Here is a 21,967-nt window from a genome sequence, read left to right as displayed (position 1 = left end):
TCCACCGGCTGTCTGTCAGTCAGTCAGTCAGTCAGTCAGTCTGTCTGTCAGTCTGTCAGTCTGTCTGTCACGTCACACTTTTCCCCTACTCATATCTCCGCCACCGTAGCCCCGATCCATGCCAAACTTTGCACACACACTCCTTGGCTGCCAAACCACAACCTCCACTCATTTCTCACATGGCCCTCTTCTAGCGCCTGTGTTTTCAAACACATTTTTGGACACTGCTCCTACAGATTTTGCCCTAAAATCAAGCAAAGCGGTACACAGTATCTCCAAAGTCATCAACATGGATCTGTCCCATTTCCCATATTCCCTCCTGATCGGCTATCAGTCAGTCAGTCACATCACATCACATCACATCACGTCACGTCACGTCACGTCACGTCACGTCACGTCACGTCACGTCACGTCACGTCACACTATTGCCCTACTCATATCTCCGCCACCGTTGCCCCTATCCATGCCAAACTTCCTAATTTCTCACATGGCCCTCTTCTAGTGCCACCATGAGGCCGATTCTTGCAAAACAAATTTTTGGACACTGCTCCTACAGATCACGCAAAGCGGTACATAGTATGTCTAGAGTCATGTCATCAACATGGATCTGTCCCATTTAGCAACACCATCAGTCCAAACATTTCAAACACATTTTTGGACACTGCTCCTACAGATTTTGGCCTCAAATCACGCATTTCCCATATTCCCTCCTGATTGGCTACGACTGCCTTCTAAAGTTTGTGTATGCGACGTGACGGTCGCTTATCTCCCGATTAGGGAGTCTTACTGGTTTAAACTGCTCCTTGTACTATACAGTATGTACAGTAGTGCAGTTTAAATGTCTATTATTTGGTTAATCTGGTGAAGGTGCGCAATTCACTTAACTCATCATCATATTAGAATTAAAATAGGATAGTCTGAACTAGAGAAATAATCCAACCAGCCTTTAAAAAGTCCCATGAATAATTTTGGGGTAATAACATTACATAACATTACATTGCACAACATAAAAACCTACCGTACAGATTCGTCCGATGCGGGCCCTGTATGGCTCCTCATCCACCCTGGCTGTCTTGTTGATCTCGCTGAAGAAGAAGTACACCTCCTCCTTCCACTTCTCTGAGGATGGGATTACAGCAGCGCCAGCAAACTGCGGGTCTGTGTCAAGAAGGATGACAGTACAGAGTTTTACTGCTGACGAAAATATCACATCAAGTTCATAACGAGTCCTAAAATGTTATTTCTCTCATTAAAAAGAAATTAAAATCACCTAGATTGCTTAGCATGTGTCTAATGTAAATCCACTTCCTATTCTTGAATTTTAACTCCTCTTAAAACAATGAATAGACGTAGTATTATAATAGTGTCCCAGAATATTGTAAAGAAGTGAAACTGTGTTAAAATGAAACCGCGTTCAAAACAGGTTTTTTCATTCCACAGATATTTCTCTCATCTCCTCTCGATTATGAGACGTAAGCGAGAGGAAGTCTGACATGAGACGAGAGACCATTTCCTAGCTTGCAATGCACATTCTCTGCTCCTGCTTTGTATTCCTTTCACATGCATATCTCTCTTCAACAACCAAGCAGCGGGCCACGCAGGCTTCCAGGGATCTGAATAACCTTTAATCCCCGCCGCAGACTGGGCAAATTTGAACACGCCAACACAATATCTTTCTCCGGGAGGCTGCTGGCTGATGTTGTTAAAGAAATATATGAAATACAATAGAAAATACAGCCCTGTACCACCCACCGTTATTCACCACCCTCCACTAATCCTGCACGGGTCTCTCTACTCCTCTCCTCCTACTCACTCAGCAGCCAAACGTTCTCTGTCTTCAGGAGCTTCTGGGAGCCAAACGTCCGTCGAATAGAGCCGGCATGACCTCCCACCGACGACATGGCGGAGTACAGACTTGCGTCTTTGGCGGGTGGGGGGTTGTTGGGACACGAGAGCGTGATGGATTGGTTCACGGGACGAGGGGAAGTGGAAAGGAGATGGAGATGGAGAGGAGAAGCCAGAGAGACGCAGAAAGAGATTGAGTGAGACAGGAAGAAGGGAGGACAGACAGAGGGAAAATTAAATGGATGGAGTGAGAGAACGTATACAGACAGGCAGAGAACAAGATTACAGAGAAGGCTAAGGTAGAGGAGAGAGAACAGGCACGTGCACACATAGACATCAAAGGGGGCCTTAGCCCCTGCCCTTTTTTCTGTCTGTAAAAAGTGCCCTCTCCAGACCATGAATGCAGTTTTTACTATGGTGAAAGAAATTGATTATGCTTAATTCAGTGTGCTATCACAAGCTCACAGCGTGTCGCAGTTGGAGCTAGGTCTGCTATTTTCGATATTTTCACCAAAAGGCCCTTTTTGAAATTTCAGCCCCTGCCCCTCTACCATTCTCTGCACGTCCCTGAGAGAGAATAAAATAAAGAAATAAAACACGTAGGCCAGACACAACAAAGACATCAAGGGGGAGCAGCTGTCTGCGCCTATCAGCATCCACCCCATCGCTGTATTCCAATCAACCCACTTAAATGGTCTGTCTCCATGGCAATACAAAGGGGAAGCTTTTGAAATCATGGCACTAATGGCTTCATTTGGACAGATTATTATTGGAATGCTGCACTACTCAAGCAGATGACTGGCTCATTGTTAAACGATCAATCTCCATCTAATTTAACTTACCGCACTGCAAAATAATCTTCCATTGGTCTCAAGAATACATTATGGATTATTGTAATGTTTCTTTAATTGTTCTAGCAGCAAAAGGTTTCATAAACAGTGTTGTGTCTGTTTTCTGTTGTCAATCTAGCTCTAATTAATAAGTGATTTGTACATTTTGAGCGACTCTTCATAGTAAGGTGGTCCAGTGTGGCTAAAGGGGTGGAACATGGCACTGACATGCCAACCTTAGGGGTTCCAATCCCAGGTCAATACAATGGGTAGACGAAGCACTAAATATTCCATGGCTTGTGACTCTATTGCTAATGTGCAGAAATGCTGCCAAGAATAGGGGGCTGATTTGTGGTACTATTAAGCTGCTTTTGATACTGTGTCAGCAAGTGATTTGGGGGTGATAATGAGGTCTCGTAGTCGTAGTGAGTGTTTTTCTTTCTACCAAGGTTTTCTCTGTATCAAACGCAAGCACTCAAAGCATTACATGGTTGGCTGTTGTAATTGGTTTAGCCCCCTGTTCTCATTAGTGACGTGCATGCAAATTAAGTACATTTTTGTAGATTCAGTCATTTCATTCATAACATTTGCAAAGAAGTACAATATGAATGAAAAAAAAAGAGTACATAAATAAATAAATGACGGTAACTTTATGTTGTTAATGTATTTGCTATGGTAAGGTGACTGTCTTCCACATGAAAAGTAAACCTAAATCATTGACAGGTACCTGCTGGCAGACTGATGAACCTCTGGGAGGGATAGGGTGGGGAGATGTCCGAGGCGGACGATATGTGCCCGTTTCCCTGGATATCTGTCAACACCGTGTCGTTTACCTGTGGGGAGGTAAAACTTCTCACAACCTGACGCGTCCATCCATCCACATTGATCATGGTAGCTACATTTTGGGCATGCCATTGTATTTGTCGTACGGCGGTGCTGAAAATATCCAATCTACAAGCTCACACCGCGTTGTGAGCTTGCAATGCACATTGATGAAAGATCACTGCTCTCAGCAGTCTAAATGCATTTTTGCTTCATGTTGGATATTTAAGTGATATTTAACCCATTAGATGTCTTCTAAATCAGACATAAATAAAACTATGTTGCTATACCAGTAGTACTCAAACACTTCTCGTGCCCCAAAAATGTGTATTTGGCCACAGACGCCCATCTAAAAATGTCAGGGACACACAGAAGCAAAGACTTGAGTTATAAAGGTTTGCTTTAAAAAAAGATTATTAAAATGGTTACACAGATGCTTTCCCGGTTTTAACGGATTAAAAACAGGGGAAAGACTTGTCCAAAGGTATTTACACATTAACATATTGTGGTACAGTGTCACCATAGACATTCCTTTGTCTGCATCTGGGCAGATGCAGAGTAAAAGTGGACCCAAGTCCATTTCTACTCTCTCCTCTATTAACACAGGGTTTTACTGTGCAGTAGGGGAACACAATGTTGTAACGTGCAAGACTAATTCCCTGTGTTCTGTCTGGCAGCTGCAAAGAGAACAGTGTCGTCCAGGGGAAGAGCAACCGTACAGCAGTACTTATACACAATACCACAGATCCTCAGCCTTTTTTCCATTTCAATTACAGTATTGTTCATTCTCTCCATGCACCATGCCAGTGACTCTAAACCTCTTTCATTTCGAGGGCCCCCAGTTTGACATGTATAAGGCCACAGTCCCCCATTGGAAGCTATTGTTTTTAATCTCTGAGATCTGCGCTGTACAATCCTCAGTGTTAATTTAACTCCGAAAGTGTACAGATGGAACCAATTGGACCCGTTTTGGTTCTATTTGTACACTCACAGAGTTAAAGACCTATAACGGTCCATTTGGTTCCTAACTACAGTATTGTGGTGGCATCTTACAAGGAATCATATAATTTACATGTTACCATGATTATGTTTGTTTCAGACAAGTATTCCATTATGTTTTTGTTTTCTTTTTCATACAAGCATGACCTGTTTCGAGTTCGACCAACTTCCTCTACGTACGCTCATGTTCATTGTGTGCTGGCTATTTCCTAATTGTCAGTACACAGAGAGTACCATCCATCAAACATTTCCTTGCCAAGCCGTGTCCCTGCCAAACAGTCGTGGTGTGGTTTGGAGGTTCTCTGAATTTGGTTAGCTCCGGCTTAAACCAGATTCCTGGCAGATGTTGTGATAGGCCTTAGGTTATATTGGTTAAGTGTTATCAAGGATGATAATATGCCAAATCAAATGGTCAAAATGGTTAAAACATGCAAAGAGGCATGTTCTTATGATTTTTGTAATGACACTACACACTATCAAGCCCCCCACCAAGCCTGCATATTTCAGATTTTTGTTCTGCACAGAAACCCGGAAATCTCTCTCAAATAAAATTCTTGAATGAAACATCTCTGCCTCTGAGATTGATTTCCCTCTTACTGTAGGTCCCACTTCACTATCAATCATTTACCGCGTGGGCACTCACTGTAACCCCTCAAGGACACATTAAGACCTAGCAGTGCAATATATAACTGGGGACTGGGTGCTTCTACTACAGACTTTTCATATCAAAATATCTTACCAGCAGCCAGCATTTTGGGCTTCCGGCATTTGTCCCACAAACCACGAAGGTGTCATTCACCTTCTGAATGACGGTGATGAAATTATCGCACTCCAACTGTATGAGAGCCAGGGAGAGACAAAGAAGGACAGACACCAGAAGGAGAACAGACGATAGACGAAGAGAAAGAGAGAGGAAGACAGAATTTGGAACTGAAAAAGGCAAACTGGAAGTGATCCATTTTCTAAACATTTGGCAGAGAACACTGTGGACTTACCACTGCAATACAGAGTGGTTGCAGTGACTTCAAAGATCCTTACGCATCACTTATTCATTCAAGTACAGAAAATGAACCTCTACCCTTAAAGACGCCACTAGATGAAATGTGAGAGTGAATACTAAATACAACCTTCAGGCATAATTCCTGTATTGTTTTATTTTTCATGTAATACTCAGATGAATCATAGCACAGTAGCAGAACCAAGTGAAGCCAAATGAGATAAAACCAGTGATACATTTTGTCGACTAAAACTATGCAGAAGAATTTTCGTCTAAATATATTAAATATATTGACAATTTCATACAAACAAATAAAACCTAGACTAAAATGTTACGGAGGGACTAGTGGATAAGAGATCCAGTAGAACTAAAAGAGAAGTCATTTTTCAGCATGCAACCACAAGAGTAAAATCAGGCATTATGACACCATCAATACATTCTTGTCAACAAAATAACTGTATATCTATAATCAATAAGTACAAAATAACAATAGTGGAGGTTCTAGGTTGGCATATTGGCAGCATGCACAAAAAATCTATCTAGACAAAAGCACAAAGACAGATAGACAGACACACAGTCTGTCTCTCTTATACTGTAGATGTCTATCACATTATCACAATGGTGCACTGCAAACTGCATGACTAACCTCACTGTAGTGTTGCTGAAGAGGATGATGATGAGGATGATGATGATGATGATGATGATACCTAAGGATCAGGACAATAAAGTGATGGAACAGGAAAAGGATGCACTACAACGAGGATGACGGAGCAGTCTGAAAAGTGGATCATCTACCTTAGGCGGTGCAGCCTTGGCCATGCAAGTCGCCTTTGCAGTCTCATCAGCTACCACAGGGATCTGTGGGTGGAATGACACATTTGTTATTGTGTACTGTTCAGTCAAAGACTTTCATCGAGTTTCAACATTTGCTCCTCGGAGCACAGGTCTCCACTAAGACAGCTTATTGTGGGCCAGCAAAATTGAAAGAATTCAAGGAAATCATTTTGATTGTATGACCTGAACTATGGTTCAAGAGCTATTATGCAAAAGAGTTAGGGTTAAGAGCCTCACACACTAAACGCGATGTTGGGTAGGATCAGATGTCGTGCCCGGGGGTTTATCGGTGTTCATTTCAAACGACAGCGATCCTCTGTCTTGCGATCGGGCCCGGTATATCCCGCTGTGCCAAGTGAAATATCTCAGACCATTACAAATGAGACCGACGTCTCGCGATTCTAGCCACCCACGATCTCGGGGGGGGGTGGTGCCATGAGAGACGCGACTAGATGAAAATTCCGCCCCCTCAAGAGGGATAAAATCAAGAGTGTTTTTCTCTCTCTCTCTTTCTTCACTCACTTTTATTTTTTCTGGCAGTTGATTGAATAAAGAAACAAGGCTCCAGCCTCCACGGATTGAGAAAGTGGCAGCGGTTCTCAAACTATGTGTCCCGACCCAACGTGGGGTCGCGGATGGTGCCATGGGCTCGCACATTGCCGACCAATAGAATAAAAAATAAAGAATGAATAGGTCTATAACCAAGAAACGCTAAAAGTGAAGTCGTTGCGACCAGCGTGAAGCCAACGGACACGTTACCAGCCTACATATAGACCTACTGTGTAGGCTATAACGTGTATTTGCCCCTTTGCTTTTTTTTCCTTTTCTTTGTTTGCGCAGCCTCTTAAAGAGTTTTTTTTTTATATTTAATGGGCCCAACCACCCTATTCTACCACCCTATTCTATCACCTCTCAAAAAAGCCTTTCCCCACACGTGGGGATATATAATATCGTTATTATATTTATATAAGATAGGCTAATATATTTGGCTTGGTCGGAGTCACAACGGTGAGGTTTGGTCTGACATTTAATTACCTTGAGTGCTGCATCTGTGATGTGATGTAGTCCACATTTTGAAGAATTAATCCGGTTTTAGGTGATATACAATACCCTGACAGTGTAATGGAACTAAATGAACCATACATGTCCATTTTCCTTTTTGGACAGTTGGTTGAAGGCTTGGATGAGGCGGTGGACCGACAGAGTTCAAGTTTATTAATCTCTCTCTCTTTTTTTTACTTGGCCTTTGAGCACGGAGAAAGGCTCACCTGAAAGCATTCTCAATGATTTATTTGAAACAGGCGTTTCAAATGGTGATTAATATTATCTTTTATAAATATAAAAAATATATTATATATAGCCTATATGGGGAAAGGCTTTCGTGAGGCGATAGAATGCACTGCCTTGTCGCCAAATGACTGCGCAGAAGAAGAAAAAAGAACGCTATAGGCTATAACGTTTTTGAACAAGTGATTACAACATTTTAGGGAGAGAGTAGGCTAAAGTAAAAAGTAAGTAGGCTAATAATAATAATAAAAGTGTAGGCTGTGACAGAATAGCCTACACTCTGCGCAGCCTAAAAAGGGAGGAGCTGGCATGATATAATCTGAAGCAATCCCGTGAGCTCATTCGGACGACAATAACTGTAAAGGATTCCTACCCGATGACCCGACAATATCAAGCTTTTTTGATATTATCGTGAGTGCTCCCGACGAGTCCCGAGGTCATAAAAAATCTAATTAACATAATCCGATCGTGTCGGGGTACTGTTCAAGCCCAAAACCGATTCCGGGGCCGACCAAACGATTTTCCCGGGGGGTCCTCCCGAAATCTTGTCGGGGATCCTCGGCCCCGGGTTCGGCTCATTGTGAACGGGCCCTTAGGGCTCCTCCTTGGCCTCCAGGGAGTATGCGGCCGGAAATTAGCTGTTCACAGGCAGACGGACGGATGGATGGACACACGGACGGAGAGGGGTGAAAACATCTCTCCAGCCTTCGGCCACCCAGTCTGGCATAGACAATGAACCACTAGATTGAGGGCATATGTGGTAGCTTGTTAGCTAAAGAGATTGGAGGTTGACTGGGTTTGGGGTACAGCCTGACTGCTGTGCCCGACTGAACTACTGACACCTGAGGAAAACCTGTTAGGTTTAAACACGTCTGTTGCTCCTTTGCTCCATGGAGAGGTAAAAACAGAACTATGTGAAACGTAGCCTGTGTGCTGGCTGTTTTCTCAGTTTTATGATATTGTTGAGCCTTGCACCTTGAGACTGTTGTTTAATCCGGAGTGTTGCGGGCATTCTGCATTGCAGTGCTTTCTCTCTGGCTGAACTATCACAATGATTTCTTTTTGACAATAGAAAATAACATTGTAATGCTTAAATATTAAATATGTCACTGAATCACTAATAATATAAAGGTAGTGGCTTTGGCAGCATCATACCCACAGCTAGTGTTGGTGAGTGGAGCAAACCTGTTTTTATCAAAGGCCCCTTACAGGACTGTCTGTGCAATTGATTTTAGCATGGGTATCCTGTCCTTTATGGGAATCACACACCTAAAAAAACAAATACCCTGCTGTAACAGTGGCTTCTTCTACCCTGCACTACACTGCCACAACTGCTTGCCAATTACTTGCAACACAATAGTGAATGTTAATCCTGCGGCAATTACAGAAAATAGAACACAGTAAGATGGAATACCATATTTACAATAGATTTACAATCTGTTTGGCTAGTCGAGGTTGACACTGGGCCACACACTATTCTAACAGTATTATCTTGAGACCATATTGACATTATTAGCTTGGGTTATTATCTTCTACCTCTCCATGGACAGAGCTGCGCGTGGCTTCATTCAATTATGTAAGCATTGTCCTAATATCTTCCACAGTGCCCCCTCCTCCCTGTCAGCCGCTGACTTACAGTAGATCAACACCGGGCGAGACATTTCACCTCTGGCCCACTCCCCTAACCAACAACTACCCTGGCCCTATGTTTGGTTACTTTGTCATCCTTGTCTCCGAGGCAGGATACAAACTTTTCTTTGCTGCAGTGTCTGGTAATTCCTCAGGCACTGCATGGGGCGGCACTGCATGGGGCGACAGTGGCAGTGTTACTGTCGAGGTTGGTGCCTTGCACACATTACCCCTGTTCTTGCCTCACTGCACTGGCTGCCAGTGACGTTCAGAATGTATTCACTGAACGGACTTGCACCTGTTTACATTTCTGACCTCATTTCTGACCTCTTGACTCCTTAGCCCCCCCCCCCCCTCCCCCCCCCCCGTAATCTTAGATCAGCGGACAAACGTTTACTCCAGCCTCCCAGGACTTGCAACGAAAAGGTATAGAGCATTCCCTGCCATTCCACTGAGAAATTAGACAGAATACTTCAGTGTCCAAGTCTTTTAATAACAAATTATTACACTATGGCTTTTGGCTAGAAGGAATGGACAGATATAGTGTTTGCTTTCACTCTTAATTTGTCTTAATATTTTTGCATTGTCCCTTTGTTTTTAATTCCTTTATTGAATTGCCTTTTTTGCGTTTTTTTGAGTTTTGGGTTTTCACCAGACAGAAACTATATTTACTGTTCCCCCAAATCGTTCAGCCACTTTGAGAATTTCACCAGTCCATTACACTTTTGGAATAGAACAGGACCCCCAAACGATGTTACATGATTACCTGCCATATGGGTCAACAGAGTGGACATACTGACGCCAGACAGAGCCAGACAGTTGGAACCTCTCCTCTCCCTCCTTGTTATTCTTAGTGGTGAGGTGGCCTGACTGGTTAGAGTAATTGTCTCGTAACCAGAAGGTCATGTGGTTGGATGGTCTCCATAACAACCGTGTGACCCGTCACTGTGTCCTTGACCAACATACCGGCTCCCCTCCTAGCCGTTCGCTCGCTGCCTGCTTAGATAGAAGAGAGACTACATACACGTGTAGACAGATGTAAGTGTACCTGCTGGTCGCGGACCCTTCTGTCGGTGAACGTCAACACGTAGATCACTGCCTGCCCCCCCACGTAGATGGTGTTGGTACCCTCCGGGTGGTACATGCTTATGTAGTTCTCAGGTTTCAGGAAGTGGAACCTGGGTGGCTCTGTGGGTCACACCAAAAATGCTGTATTAACATACCAGTATACAACAGCATGAAACTTTTTTTTTTCAAGATTTGTTTTTTGGGCTTTTTTATGATTTATTTGATAGGATATCCACGAGTTTCCTACGCCCCATAGTGCATTGCGCAAACGTCTGCATCGATCTTCCGCCGCCGATTTACAAGCTCACAACGGGTTGGATCTGCGACGCGACGTGAGCTTGTATGTCTGCTGTTAAACCCGGAAGTTTGGTCCTGATAGTCTCCAGTAAACTCCCGCGGAAACTTGTGGATAGTAGACTGACAGGAAATGAGGAGAGAGATGGGGAGTGGCAAAGGTCATCCGTATCGAGAATCGAACCGGCGACGCCAACAGGCATCATAGCCTAGTATGTGGTATGCGCCAGGACCACTAGGCCAGTGGGTGCCCCAGCATGAAACATTTTTAATCAATTTAATTTAGTTGAATTGGATTGGATTGAATTGAATTAAAAGAATTGTGAAAATAAAATAACAAATATCCCTGTGAGCTAATACAATAACAGTTGGGTGTGATTTCCATTCCAGGATGGGCAGGGTCATTGGGACATCATGCAATGACGTCAAACATTTGAAGTCTGGTCACATCTGGTCCCCTGACGTCACTATAGGACCTATGGCGGTTAGAGAGGCGAGTACTCAGGGACGTGCAGAGAATGCTAGAGAGGCAGGGGCTGACATTTCTAAAAGAGCCTTTTGGTGGAAATATCGAAAATACCTGAACTCCAAGCTCACAACGCGCCGCAGCGCAACGCGTTGTGAGCTTGGAGGTCGGATATTTTCGGTGCTTGATACACACTGAACTAAGCATAATCAATTTAATAGTGGAGAGTACAGCATGAATTTCTACACAGAGAGGGCAATTCTTTCAATATAAGATGCTTCATTCAAGTTCAGGAGAGTTTGGACAAGGCAATTCTCTTGAATGCTGCCTTCAGGTATGGCATGGAAAGAGGGCATTTGCATTTCTTTCACCATAGTAAAAACTGCATTTATGGTCTGGACTGAGAGGGCACTTTTTACAGATGGATAAATTAAAGGGCAGGGGCTCAAGCCCCGTTTGATGTCTATGTGTGCACGTGCCTGCGAGTACTTACTTTACACATACTTTGTTTTGCTTAGGGGACAGGTGGAAACATCAGTAAAATAAATCATTTGGTTAAGGGTTGGGTAGTGAAATGACTGAATTAGCTTGAACTGAACTGAACTGTAAGCATTAGATTTCTTCAAATCATCAGTCTATTCGTCTTTATGCCGTCATGTTAAATTTAGAAAGGGTTCAAAGTATTCTAAGATGAAAGGTGTATGTAGGTGTGCAGGTCTACACAGTAAAACTGCCAGTGTTAATTTAAGTCTGATTTAACTCTAAATCAGACTTAAATGAAAACTAAATGGTCCCATACAGGTCCATTTGTTTCCACTACACTGCTGAGTTCAACTAACGCTCAAGGATTTTAATGTGTATAATGAGTTATTTTAGGTAAGAGGGGTTATTTATAGTATTCTTGTTGTTGTATTATAATCATAATGTCACAAATTGGACAGCCTGCAGTGGCTGATGTGTCCAATTCAAAGTGTTACTGAGTAATTAAAACACTGAACCCCTGTTTGCTGTTGCACCACTTGTGCATAGTAAAATCCTCAGTGTTAATTTAAGTCAGAGTGTAAATTTAACCTGGAGGCCAGGGGTCCATACATGGACAAATATTTCATAAAGGAAAAGCTGTGTAGTGAAAGAGAAAACGACCCGACTCCGGATAAGCGGTTGAAGATGGATGGATGGACATGCTTGCAATGCGCCGCAAAGCAACTAGATCTGCTATTTTCTCTAGTTTGGGTCCCGGCAAACGTTACATTTCTGAGGTGGTTCACCAGACCTACCATCAGCTCCCAGTAATTACTACACGTCTTAAAGGGCCACTTTTCCGCTTTTGCACCCAAACCCTATTTTCATTAAGTTGAGGACATAATAAACATGTTGGAGTGTGTTTTGTGTTCATTCTGTGTTTTGATATTTCGAACATGATTTTGGCGACGGTGACATCAACATACAAAATGTCAGTTCTTTTTGGACTACACAGCCATGTTTCCTGTAGTTCCAGTCAGACCTTCTCCTTCCTTAAATTGTGTCAACCAATACCTCCACACTGACTTTAGAACCATAACCTTAGAAGATATTTAAACACCATCTAACAACATTAATATTTGCAGACACAATACAAATGACCATTTACCTAATCCAGGTTAAAACGAAAGAAATTCAAAACAAAAGCCAAACTAACATTAACCAAACAAAAACTCCAGCCACACCCCTCTCTCTTTCCTGATCAGTCTCACTAGGTGTTTGACAGACTTAGCAAGGTGATTGACATCAGCTGGAGGGGAAGGTCTGACTGCAACTACAGGAGGAAACATTTGTAGACCATTTTAGTCCAGGAAGAATTGACATTCTGTACAATGAAAGATATCACAGTCGCTAAAATCATGTTCGAAATATCAAACAAAACACAAAACACACTCCTCCATCATGTTTATTATGTCTCAACCATGCCTAGAATTTCGTTGTTTTAGGGGCACGGCCAATTGGCCTATGTTGTTGTCAATTTTGGGAGGGCACAAAGGCCAAATGCTAAGGCAGGAAGGCCATCAAATAAAACAAGGTTTAGTCCATTGAAATAATTCATTGAATTTAAGCGTTAAGGATGATTTTGAAATGTAGACTATCTGCAGTGAAATCTCAGCCCTGCACAAATCAAACATACTGCATTGGTCATGGGTCATCAACCCCTGGGCTTGTGATGGACATTTTCCTCAAAATATATTTTTGCCACGGACATACAAAAGGAGTGGTCAACAATATTACCATGAATAAAATACTAAATGTATACCAGTCCAGTAGACATGATGGAGAACACATGCTGTGTTTTTAAAGAGGGAGAGTGGTTAGTCATCCCATTGAACTTTAATTAATTTTCTTCAGTAGGAAAGCTGAGACGGAAGGTATAGATGGAGCAATTTATAATCCATTTTCAAAAATTGCTTTAAAAGTCAAATGTATTATTGTTATTATTTCCATGGCCATCTCTGAACCTTTTACTACTTTCTTACCTTCTTCACTTTCAAATTTTTCCAAAGTGATGGCTTTGAACTTTTCAAATCACTATAAAGGCAATTAGAGAAGAATTGTCATATTGACATCATCCATATTCATTTGCTTAAAAATCCTGTGCTCTTTATTAGAGTGTTGATGTCAAAGGGCATTTGAGAAACGCAGCGACGATCATTTCCGGCTGCCGTTGTCATCTGCCGTAGCCATACAAAGCTTAAATTGGCTATTGACAAGAAAGGAACAGAGGAGAAAGTGGTACAGTCAGCTGGGGCATTAAGGCCACTGTGGCCTCAGGTCATGCCATTTTTTGGAGGGGCACAAGGCCAAACTGAGGGGCAACAACGGCCATGGCCTTCATGGCCTCCCTGAAATTCCTGCCCTGGTCTCAACGGTACAAAATCATCAACGTTGCCCTCTTCAACCCCCTGTGCCACTTAAACACTGAAATGGCTTGATGCCGGAGATCAAACCCAAAACCTTGTGGCTCATATGTGAGTCTTCTACTGACTGAGCTACTCAGACACATGAATAATTGTACTTTATTGTAATATATACTGTAATGTGTATATATCTACAGTACATACTGTATGTATATATAACTACAGTATACACCTATAGCCTATACAGTACTTACTATTATGTAAAATACTGTACTCAGAACTATTTGCCCACTCATGTGCTATGAAATAAGTAAAACGTTCCTGAAAGCCACTGGGCTTGTTTTTCAGTTGTTTTTTTTTCCAGTCGAACATAAATGTAAAGTTAAACCTTCCTATCTAAAAGCAAGTCAAATACTATTTTCATCTGCATCAAATCTTTCCCTTGAAAGTCACTTTTAATGATCATGAGTTCAAGGTCCTCCAATAAATATTTGCCAAGAAATTCTGTCTAAGTCATGTTTTCAAAAGAGCTTTTTCACTGATGTTCTCACAGGCAAGGGTTTGATCTGTACTCCCCCCTATAACTTTCAAAACCACACGTGCACACACACACAAACACACACACATACTGGTTTTTATGATTTGTGGGGACCACAATGATGAAAAGGGTGGTCCCCACATGTGATGATTTTAATCATCTCATGTGGGGACCACCCTTTCTAAATGTTATACAGCTATGAAAAAACATCAGGTATAACAACTATGGCTGTGTTAGCTTATACACGACTTCAAATATCAGAATTGATGAAGTTATTCCCCATGACGTGACTGTGTATACAGATTTTGGTCCCCACAAAACATATAAAGCTACTGAGCACACACACGCACACACACACACACACACACACACCATGACCAAAAAACGTGACTTATGGGCCAATGCTAAAAACTTCACAGGCACATCAGAGCAGCTCCTGTGTTGGTTTTTAACTCATTGAGTGCCTATCCCGAATATGTTCGGGATATATTATCGCATACCAGAGTGCCTATCCCGAACATGTTCGGGATATAAAAAAAAAAAAAAAAAGAAATTGAAAAAAAAAAATTTTTAAATTTTTTTTTTGGACCCCATCAAATCTAGTGAACATGATTTCAATCGCGATTTTGCATGTTCCACCCCCATACAACCCCATCTAACATACAGGGCAGCCATGTTTGTTTACATAACATGTAAAACATAATGGCGATTATCTCAAGAATGCCTGAACGGATTTCCAATCGGATTTTTTTGTTTGAAAGCTGTGAACAAACTGCACAAATCCACTTCAATGCAATCCAGGATTGCATTGGATTTTTTAGAGCTCATTCTTCTCTGTTTTTTTCCCATGCATGAGGTGTGCAAGGTTTAATCATGGCTAAGTTGACGAAAATAAGGCTTCTAAAATGCTTGGTAACCAATAGCTAACTTCAAGCTAACTTCATCCTCTTCCTGTACATGCACAAAGGAAAGTGTTCAGGCAAGTCATGGCTGCAGGGCTTCTGCATATACCAGCATATCTCTATGGGATTTTCTATGGCCACTGGGCGCCCTCTAGTGGTGAACGGGGTGGCACTCAAAGAGTTAACAGTTTCCCTCATGGGGACCTGATTTTTGGTCCCCATACCGTACCTGGTCCCCATGACGTGACTGTGTATACAGATTTTGGTCCCCACAAACATACAAAAACCAGTGCACACACACACACACACACACACACACACACACACACACACACACACAGTGTCACGCAGTGTCACGCACGCACGTACGCACAGTGCGAATGTTTTCCTCTCTGCCTTGTCCACCAGCAAACACATACAGAGGGAAAATAGTTTGCCAAGTTGCAATGTAACAGTAACAGGCACAGCTCTGAGAACACATCATTTCTATTCCCTTTCAACTTTTGCTTTGGCAATATTTTAAGTATGCTTTCTTATGCCAATACAACCCTTTGAACTGAATTGAGATTGTTTGTGTGTGTGTGTGTGTGTGTGTGTGTGTGTGTGTGTGTGTGTGTGTGTGTGTGTGTGTGTGTGTGTGTGTGTGTGTGTGTGTGTGTGTGTGTGTGTGTGTGTGTGAGAGAGAGAGAGAGAGAGAGAGAGAGAGAGAGAGAGAGAGAGAGTGCTGTCCATGGTGCTGAAACAGGCTCCTCTGACGCTTGACTAAATTATGCTTCAGCCTAAACCGAGGAGCCGTTTTATCGATTTTCTTTCTCCTTTTACTGTATCCTTTGAAGCACTGAGGGTCTTAATATTGTGGTGACATCGCCTTTACACATTGTCTGTGGCCATTGCTTAACATCGGGTTTAATAAGACGGGCACGTAATAAGGCCATCTGGACCATTTTGTGTTGCTCATCTTTTGCCAGGAGAACGAGTGTTGCGTCGCCTCATATTAACTGGATCTACATGCCTGGCTCTATGGATTGTGAATACATTATAGAGCAGTGTGTGTGTGCGACGTAGTGCTGGCGTGAGGGGAATAGTTAATTGCGAGTCATCTTGGTAGACTACTGCCTGGAATTTTCCATTCATTGGATGTGTTTGCAGTAAAACCCTCTACCAGACTTACTAAACTAGACCTCAATCTGTCTACATCAAATCTCTCTGATTGATTGATTGATTAATTGATTGATTGATTGCTTGATTGAATAGTTTATTAGAAGTTTGCATATAGAAAAAGGGACAGGACAGTAGGCCTAGCCTACAGTTCACTGATACAAGGTCAACTAAAAGGATAAACACCGCAAGAAAGCTTTTGGGCTTGTTTAAATTAGGGTCCCTTTTTTCAACTCATACACTCATACAACATTAAATGACACAAACAAAATGTCATCATAAGACAGCCGGAAAACAGAATAAAAAATAAATGGTATTTACAGTAAAAGGTTCAGGGGGAGTTAAGGATAGGCTTTGTCCTATTTAACAGTTTTGAGTTGAAGCCACCTGTAAGTAGCTTCGGAAACCCAGCCTTTATTTGGCGATCGGTAGAAAAATAAAGCCTGGGCGATTGCGTTAAAATCACTGTTGTAGGAAGTGTAGATTTTCCCTAACCAATCAGAGTGGAGGCGTCGCACCGAATATGTTGACGTCATGACGCAGCAGCGTTCTCTGAGCTGAGCAGAGGGGGGTGGGGGGAGGAGAACACATGCTATTGGCCGGAGACTACCGGTGAGAATCGCCGGGTTGTGTATCCCCGCCCATCTGCCAGCATAGACTGTCCGCGTTACGCGAGACTACCTGTAAGTGACTTTTCAGTGATTTTAAAGGAGGGTAGGGGTTTACACTCCATTAAGGCCTTCGGTAGGGCATTCCACATTTTTGCAGCATAGCAGGAGAACGAACTTAACCACTTGTTTGTGCCAAATTTGGGTTGGATGTGATTTGTGGAGCTGCCTCTGGTGTTGTAATTGTGTAGCCTACTGCCAAAACAAAGTAGGCATATATGCTAGCCAATCTACAAGCTGTGAGCTTATAGATCTGCTATTTCTGGCTAAAGCCTCAGAGCCCTCAGACAGACTCTAGCTACAATTCAATTAGGCATTTCGCCTCTCTCTCTCTCTCTCTCTCTCTCTCTCTCTCTCTCTCTGTGTGTGTGTGTGTGTGTGTGTGTGTGTGTGTGTGTGTGTGTGTGTGTGTGTGTGTGTGTGTGTGTGTGTGTGTGTGTGTGTGTGTGTGTGTGTGTGTGTCAGTGTTTGTGTCATTATGTGTGTGTGTGTGTGTGTGTGTGTGTGTGTGTGTGTGTGTGTGTGTGTAGCGCGCGCGTGCGCGCGTGTAAATGGTCGCTGGCTGCTGCAGCTACCATTATCAACCCCCGCACCTGCATTGCACTGCAGCGCTGCAGCACGGAGCTACAGTAATGTCGACCTCTAAAAAGACATTTTTCACCACATGATACTTGTCATAGTGGCGGTGGACTCAGTGATGATGCCTCATGCACCCGATGGCTGCGTTTTTTACAACCAACCGACGAACGGGAGTCAGATGACAGATGTGAACATTTTAAGGCGTCCTAATTGGTAAACAGCCAGTGCAGTCTCAATGACGTAACCCGCGAATGTTGCTACGCAATATTATGCGTATGAGCGAGCGATTCATGAGTTATGAAAGTAAATCACGATTATATATAGACCACAACATTTTGCTAAATGTTCTGATGACGAGTTGCTGTATGTATGGCTAAGTAGGAGATCAAAATTAAATAGCCAGTTTATTGCTTGCATATAAAGTGGCAGTCAATAACCGTCCGTACAAAGCTGTTTCTTAATCAATCATCATGCAAAAGACTGGACATGTGTACCGGGCCTAGATGGAGGAAGGGGGGGGGGGGGGGGGGGGGGGGTAATTTACTACTTATCTTGGTCGGCGGGGGAGGGGTTAAGGTCTATCAATCGAATGGAAGCATCATGGTTTTAGCCTCGCAATTTGCCATTCCAAAGAAAATGTGCCCTTAAACGCAAGGATATTGTCGTCTGGCTGTGCATTTTGATGCAATTCTTTCAATATTAGGCTACTGGCCAATAATTGGGTGCATCACTTCAAGATTAAACTAGGCTACCAATCATTCATTCATTCATTCATTCATTCATTCATTCAATCATTCAATTCAATTACATTCAAATGAGATTTATTGTCATGAGAAAACATACGTTTACTTTACATTGCCAAAGCAAGTGTCAAAATTGAATAAAGGGGAACAGTTGTTCATTCATTCATCCATCCATGAATTCGTTAATTCACTCATCCATCCGTCAATCACATCACCGATCACACTCACACCATTTTGCCTTCAACAATAAAACGTGCAGACGCGGCTCGAGTCGTGATGACACACGCACACAAACACACAGCATAACATAATTGTTCCGACTAATATTGAAACCAGATTGAAAACACATAGGTCTGCCTACCGTGCACGACAAATTTCAGCCGAGGTGACTTTACAGCGCAAACAGCCACAGCAAAAAGCGACACCAGGATGAAATGTTTCATCTTTGAGGGGTAGAGACAGTCCACCTAAAATGATAATAACCTAACTAACAACAATAATAGGTTCTCCAAAAAGCCTTCCTTCTCTAGTTGACTTGCCACCTATTATTTGGTCCCAGTCAGTGGAGTGGAAGCAGAATGTTGTCCGTGTGCCTTCCTTCAGACCGCTTTGGTTTGGAGGAGAAGTCGGGGTATCAAGCAGAGACAGGCAGTGGTGGAAAGTAATTAAGTAGATTTACTCAAGTACTGTACTTAAGTACAATTATGAGGTATTTGTACTTGTCTTGAGCATTTCCAATTTCCAATTTTACTTCTAGGCGACTCCACTACTACATCTCGGATCCAAATATTGTTTACTCCACTACATTTATTAATTTTAGTAGTTTGTAGATTTTATTATTACAAAACCTACATAAACACCTCAGCCCTATTTATTTTTGGCCATTTGAAAACGAATTGTGAGCTTGTAGATCTGCTATTTTCAAAAGATTTTTATACACTTGAAAACATGTGAAATGGGACATCTGCAGAATGAGTAGGTTACATTTACTTTTGGTAATTTGAGTACATTTTTAATACAGATACTTTTGTACTTTTATATTTTGAATTACAGACTTTTACTTGTAACAGAGTATTTCTACATTTCAGTAGGGCCTACTGATATTTTTACTTATGTAAAAAAATGAAGTATAGGTACTTTTTCCACCACTGCAAGCAGAGACAGCCAGGCAAGCTCCACCTCAAAAACAAAGGGAACTGGGAGCAGAGAAATATAATAGGATGGAAGAGGGAGACAAGCCAAAACAGAGAAAATACTTTTTGGATGGAACCAGAACGTGCTGCTGGAAGTGGAACATGTACGCACAGTAATATTGTGCGTCAGTAGACAGTATAGGCTACTGTACCTGTTGCAGATCAGAACAGAGGAGGAATCATCACCCATTTATTTTCATGAATGGCTGCATGCTTTCTTTTTTAATTTAATTCTCTTTATTATGTTCCAAATAATCAACCAAATTGTTATGTTCAAGCTCTAGTTTGGTGATTAAAACCCTGCTGAAAATACACCAATAGACCATTTAAATGACCTATTTACTGTAAATATTTTTTATTTTTTTTTCTGATCTATGATGTTTTTTTCTTGCATATCTGATAGCTCTGTGTATATTTTATCTGTCATTTAATATCTCTGTGAATTGAGTATACAAAAGAACCCCAATGTAAAAGTAATTTCACCAAACAGCTATCCCAATCAACTTGTATTCCTGTAGTAAATCAATAACTAACCAGTCAATAACCACTCCAGTGAGATGAGTCAGCAATGTGTTTCTGCTGTATAATGAATCTGGTGTAGTTAAAATGCCTCATTTTAAATGATAGCCATACTTTTGTAAACACGAACTCTAGATAGGCCTACATAAATTAGATACACAAATGACTGAAGAGCAAATTGTACAAATCCATGTTGGTTCATGAGGTTTCAATTATAGGTTCCCAGGGGCAAGAGGATTCCTACAGTATATAACATTAAATAGAGAGGTCTAGTTTAGGGCTCTCTGCAAGGGCAGTACAGTGGGCAATATACAGTCAAAGTTACAATGTATAATGCACATATAAACTGAGTTTATATTTGAACTCAGTTTATATGTGCATTATACATTGTATAATGCACTACTATTTATATCGTTTTGAGGAAAATGCTGCTTTTTGTCCCAAAGCTACAGCAAAAGATTGCTGCTATTTGTTTCAAAATGCTCTATATGCCCTGCATGTAACGATGAAATGTGACTGTTTACACAATGCTGTAGCTGTACCCCCTCCAACTGTATATACGTTCCTCCTTTTCAACTGTTTTTATTATATCTTCACACTTTGGCAATGTAAATGTATGTTTTCTCATGCCAATAAAGATCCTTTGAATTGAATTGAATTTGCGACCGTAGGTTGTTTACTATTAGAACCGTCACAGCTTGTCCGTGTCTGCCCGGACGGGTAACGCCTGACACATCACAGTGACATCACAGGTGACATCACAGTGATGTCAGATACTCAGAACAGGGATCTCCATATATGGGCATAAACTGATGACATCACAGTGATGTCAGATACTCAGAGCAGAGATCTCCATATATCGCCATAAAAGGGATTCTGTTAGGGATCTCCATATATGGGCATAAAAGGGATTCTGTTAGGGATCTCCATATATGGGAATAAAAGGGATTGTATCCCAGATGATGCCCTGTTAGGAGAACCACACTAACAGAATCCATATGGCCAAGACAGATGGGGCGACCTCGCCATGCTTTTCGCCCTTAGGCGTCTTACTGCTGGTAGGTTATGTGAAACGGCACATCATGTCTCCGTCTGGACGTGTACGCTTTTTTATGGTCTATGGGTTTGCTGCTCTGACATCACGCTGACATCACTGTGATGTCAGGGGAACCACAATCCCAGAATCCGTTTTATGCCCACATATGGAGATCCCTGATGAATGGAGATCCCTGTTTGTAGAACCAGCCACAAAGATATGGGCTGTCTTGGCCATCTGTGTTGACCATATAGGCCTATGGATTCTGTTAGTGTGGTATGTGGCCGATGTGGAGGTCAGATGGCCATTTGTCGCCCTTAGGCGTCTACTGGTTATTAATCAATCCACCTGACTGTCAAATGTAGATTGTATGTTTCTGCAGACCAGCAGGCAGGCCTATAACCTACAGTGTGCATGGACAACAGCTAAGGGCTGCCAACCCTCCAGTGTCTACTGGAGTGAAGGAGATGAGGTCGAACCTCATCTCCTTCACTCCTGGATTGTAATTTTTCCTGGATTTCTCCTGGATTTGGTATCAAACTAGCCACATTCACCAGAACACATGAATGACATATGTTCAAAGATTTGGACGACCCCCGGACCCCCCACTTGGGGGTGTGGACAGATAAGTATTGATAAGATGGGTCTTAAATTGCTTCAGTCATCATCAAATCA

At 42.2% G+C, this 21,967-nt stretch overlaps 1 protein-coding gene across 1 annotated transcript in view; it reads right to left on the bottom strand.

Moving 5' to 3' along the window:
* The window catches only part of LOC308294776 (semaphorin-7A), a gene marked incomplete at both ends in the record, with an annotated part of 38,928 nt that extends 19,941 nt beyond the window's left edge, over positions 1-18,987 (bottom strand). Inside the window, 7 exons of the mRNA XM_080737622.1 lie at positions 1,019-1,158; positions 1,814-1,921; positions 3,403-3,508; positions 5,236-5,331; positions 6,289-6,351; positions 10,292-10,431; positions 18,906-18,987. Of these exons, the coding sequence (XP_080593748.1) occupies positions 1,019-1,158; positions 1,814-1,921; positions 3,403-3,508; positions 5,236-5,331; positions 6,289-6,351; positions 10,292-10,431; positions 18,906-18,987 (735 nt within the window). The remainder of the gene's footprint in view (positions 1-1,018; positions 1,159-1,813; positions 1,922-3,402; positions 3,509-5,235; positions 5,332-6,288; positions 6,352-10,291; positions 10,432-18,905) is intronic.
* Between the last annotated feature and the right edge of the window lie 2,980 nt (positions 18,988-21,967).

Source organism: Nannobrachium achirus (assembly GCF_963921795.1).
Source record: "Nannobrachium achirus genome assembly, chromosome: 2".
Taxonomy (NCBI): domain Eukaryota; kingdom Metazoa; phylum Chordata; class Actinopteri; order Myctophiformes; family Myctophidae; genus Nannobrachium; species Nannobrachium achirus.
Note: the sequence above shows the minus strand (reverse complement) of the source record. Positions and strands in the feature narration are given on the sequence as shown.